A 4,313-nucleotide genomic window follows, 5' to 3' on the forward strand; every position below is an offset into this window, starting at 1 on the left:
ATTTCCAATTATGATTATTCATACACATGTACATTCATTATAAAATGATTTATATTAAAAAAAAGCATAGCTTCCCAGCCATTACTCAGCAGATAAAATCTAAGCAGCATTTGCATACAGAGCACCTTTGAATTGCTGCCTTTGCATTATCCTCAGGTGTGCATATGTACAGCCAGCACAAAATACCAGTATTTCATGATCTATGCACGTGGATTACTAAATTACAAGTAGGAAGAATACACTGGTTTTACGTTTACAGAAACAAGAACGTACAAGTAAAATATTGAGACACTTCATTTTTTTTCTGCACAGAAAAATGTCTTTTTACCGTATTACAACCTGTTAGTACTTTGAAATTTATGAATACTTAGAAAAGATACTTAAGCCCTTCCATGTATCACAAGTAAAAATGAAGACATTTCAATGGATTTTTTTTATTTGATTCGTAATTGTTATTACATATCAATGTAATAGCATTGTGAAGTGAGAGGAAGAAAATAGATTATGTAACTTTAGGATGTGAGTAGCCCACTAAAATTAATATTACTGAGAAAAAATATGTATGCATATGTATTTACTGGACTGTAGATTTAACCCTTGTATAATCTGTTGCAACTTTTTAAAAATAAATATCTCCATACAGATTTGTAATATTACATTAAATATCGGGTTAGATGAAAAACTGCACTGTCTTTATTCACAAAATGGGCAATCCCTTTCACCTTTTAACCTAAGAGGCTGATTCTAGTCTCGCCTAAATCTACAACAAACACAGTACAACTTCTGATTTATACTACCGACATGTAGATAATGTCAGAGAAGGCCTTCACGTAACGACTGAACACTGTCTGCATTTTGAAATTACAAATCTGCCCAAGTTTACCTATACATTTCAACTTTGTAGCAGCTAATATCTAATTCCAGTTTTAGTGCTTTATACTAATCAATGATTCATACTAATTAGTTCTACAGCAATTCATGATTATCTTAGAAGATGCCATCCATGATTTCCTATACAGGCTACCAAAGATCTTTTCCTTGACTTGAATGGGTTTTAAACCAGGCCTCAAAATGAGTACAAGCATCTTTGTTCCATTACGAATTATAATAAAGACTGGAAATTCCCGTTTTCATGGGCTGAGCTGCTTCTAACAATCGCAGCCCAGTGTGGCAATCAAAAACAGCTCTCTCTAAAGCTTCTTTGTAGGTCAACTTCTTCTTTGTCTTGGGGCACGTTAAAACTTTAACATACAACTTTTCGTCTTTCATCTTCGTAGCTGTGACGGCATCGATAAGACCATTCTTAATTGCCTCTTCCATTGTTAACCTGGCATGAGACTTTGGATCTATCAACCCACCAGTCAAGTACTGATACTCCAGGCAGCGCATGCCCATTTCTTTGTCTACGGCATTTAACTGCATAGCTTCAGCTGCTGACATAACTGTGTTCCTTACAGGGTGGATGATGCCAGTAAAGATCAGTTCACACTGCTGGATTTGTCTGGCACAACCATCGTCAATTAGCTCCCTCTGCAAAGCTTCTGAAACACTGTACTTTTTCCCGGTAAATGGATCAATTATGCCTCCTGTACTAACCTGAGCTTCAAGACATCGGAGGGCAGTAACTCTGTCTACCAAGTTTTTGCGTGACGCTTTTAAGACTGGAATTCTTTCATTGGTTTCAGAAAGCCAGAACCCTGCAACAGGACTGTTTACATCTTTATTTGGCTGTGAACTGCTAACCAAAATATCACCAAACTCATTAACTGTGATTAAACCCTCCTTGTATCTATTGACTACTGCTCTGCCAATTCTACCCTTATTTAACATCTCCTCAATATTAAACTGCACACCAGTTTTAAGATCTGTAAGCAAAAGAAAAGAATTCCCATCGGAGTCAAAACACGTAGACTCCTTCCAATCAAATTCCTGTTTAGAGAGCTCAAGATATGTAGCTTTATCAACAAAATTTTTTTTATAAGCTTCATACGAAGTCATTTCAGCTCCTGTTTCGACATCTACTACAGAAATTTTATGACTTTTCTCTGCTGATGGGCTGCTTATTCTCCTTTCACCAACTGGAAGCAGAAAGCATTTACTGCTTATACTGAACAAACACATTTTCAGCAAATCACAGTAGTACATAGCTTTGCTGTTATTTGGATTATGGAAACATTTTGCATTACTAGAAGGTTCATGCAAAAATTTTAAAATTGTGTTATTAAGCAAGCCAAGCTGCACAGCAGTTTCTGGAGGTACACGAACACTTCTTACAGGATCAATGACCCCCCCACTCGCAATTTGTGCCTCAAGGATATTTTTACCCTTTTGTCTTTCTAAGAGTCGAGCTTCCACAGCCTGATACACAGACATCACTTTCCCAGAACAGCAATAGCCCAGAACAGCTTTCTCTGCCTCAAGCAGTCTACTCTTGAATTCATTAACTGCAAGCCCTCTAACAATCGAATCCTCAACAGAGAATTTCTGACCTGTTGCGGGATCAATGATGAACCCAGTAGCTGCTTGAGCCTCTAAAAATGCCAATGCCAACACTTTTCTGATGATTCTCCTTTTTGCTGCCAAAGCAAAAGAGATTACCTCTTTGCTAGATTCAAGGTACAGCCCAGCTATAGCTGTAGGTTTAGTTAAAAATTTTTCAAGACTTTTCTGAACGTCATCAATAGTTTTCTGCCCTGAATGGAGCTGCTCAACCGTATGCCTGTCTAAAAGTTTAACTTCAGTCAGCTGTCTGGCAGTTACATCATGTCGTAGACCTTGAAATTTGATATTATTATACTCCTCAGGAAAATACTCCAACTGAGTAGCATCATCAACAGTTTTCAAAATCTCTTCCCCTACAAAAGAGCACATCTTTCCAAAGTCTTCTTTCCTAAACCCTCTGGATGTTTCATATCCCTCAAACATTCTCTCTTCATTACCAAAAGTCTTGGCATTTTCTTGGTTTAATGTTGTGACTTCAACATGCATGTCATACTGCTTGTTCTTCACTATCTGTAAATAGGAATTTTTTGACACAGTGAGAAAACCATCTGCAGAAATATGCTGTACATAATTTACTCCTAAATCCACCACCAGAGAAACAAAAGAAAGGAGTTCAAAGTAAGTCAGAAAGGAGAACTGCTACTAGCATTGGAGAGCAAAGAAATAGACAGGTAAAGTTTTTAAGTGTATTTGCCACTTCAAATATTTATTCAGTAAGAGGAATATGACTAAACAAAAACAATTATTGTTTGTTACTATATGAACTTAGTGCCCTTAATCAAAGCTTATTTTCACCAATAATGATACAACTGTGTACTTGTTCCAACACAAATTTTTAAAATAATGCATTTCTTAGGTATTAACAAACCTGATATAAAGGTCTAATGAAAAGCTTTTTGTGTCAGGTTAAGAATGAAGGGGTTCCCTTCACCAAGATAAGAACATCAGAAACATTAGAGAGAATACAGAATAGCGACAAAGTACAACTAAAACCCAAACAAAGTACAACTAAAAAACCAAAAATATAGACGAGTGAAAAACAGCACTAGGAAGCCAAACCCTCACAAAATGTAGTGTGTACCTCCAAGGGATGCAGTTTTACCACTCCTAATTCATGTTTCAGGTCTTCTCCATGTCTAATAGTTTGTCTGGAACTGTGTAGGTTTCTGTTCCTCAATCTGTCCCTTTCAGGTGTTCCAGAGATTTGGCTTGCTTTATCAAAAGTTATCTGGAACTGAGTACTTGTTTGAGAGATAAACTCTGTAAAAGACTGTGGGCTTGCATCTTCTTCTAGTGACTGGTTTATTCTTGACATCTGAAACTGCACCTCTCTCGGTACTGTATCATCAGCAGTCACGTACAACGTATTTTCTTCTCTTTCATCAGATTTGAAACCACATCGATCCTGTTTCTGCCTTAACAAAGGCGAGCTAGGTTTCACATGTGGAGGAAACTGTTCAAAGTCCCTAGCTGTGGTGTCGCTCAGGTAACTGAAATCATTCCCTCTTCTCTCACAGCTCAATTTAAATCCTGAATCTTGGAGTTTATTATTTGGTTGAACTTCATTCTGAAACGAAAGAAACCTGTGTTCATTCTCCTTGACCTGCAGGTCCATTTTCTGTTTCAAGCTCTCAACTGTGCGCTTCTGCACTTCTAATTCTTCCTCAAGTTTCCTGCACTTCTGGTGATAGTCCATTTCAGCCTGCTTCCCTTGCTGTAGTTGTTCATGACATTTTTTGAGCCTTTCTTGCAGATCTTCCATTTGTATCTTGTACAACGTGATGTTTTCCTCGGCCATATGTTTTTCCTGC

The 4,313-nt window shown here is 37.4% G+C and overlaps 1 protein-coding gene across 1 annotated transcript in view; it reads right to left on the reverse strand.

Moving 5' to 3' along the window:
* Positions 1–1,095: 1,095 nt before the first annotated feature.
* Positions 1,096–4,313, reverse strand: part of LOC104270568 (plectin-like) — a 27,062-nt gene continuing 23,844 nt past the window's right edge. The window contains 2 exon segments of the mRNA XM_009864973.1: positions 1,096–3,012; positions 3,584–4,313. The exon segment at positions 3,584–4,313 is cut by the window's right edge and continues 2 nt beyond it. Coding sequence (XP_009863275.1) covers positions 1,096–3,012; positions 3,584–4,313 — 2,647 coding nt within the window.

The sequence above is a fragment of the Apaloderma vittatum genome, unplaced genomic scaffold (genome assembly GCF_000703405.1).
Source record: "Apaloderma vittatum isolate BGI_N311 unplaced genomic scaffold, ASM70340v1 scaffold12992, whole genome shotgun sequence".
NCBI lineage: Eukaryota > Metazoa > Chordata > Aves > Trogoniformes > Trogonidae > Apaloderma > Apaloderma vittatum.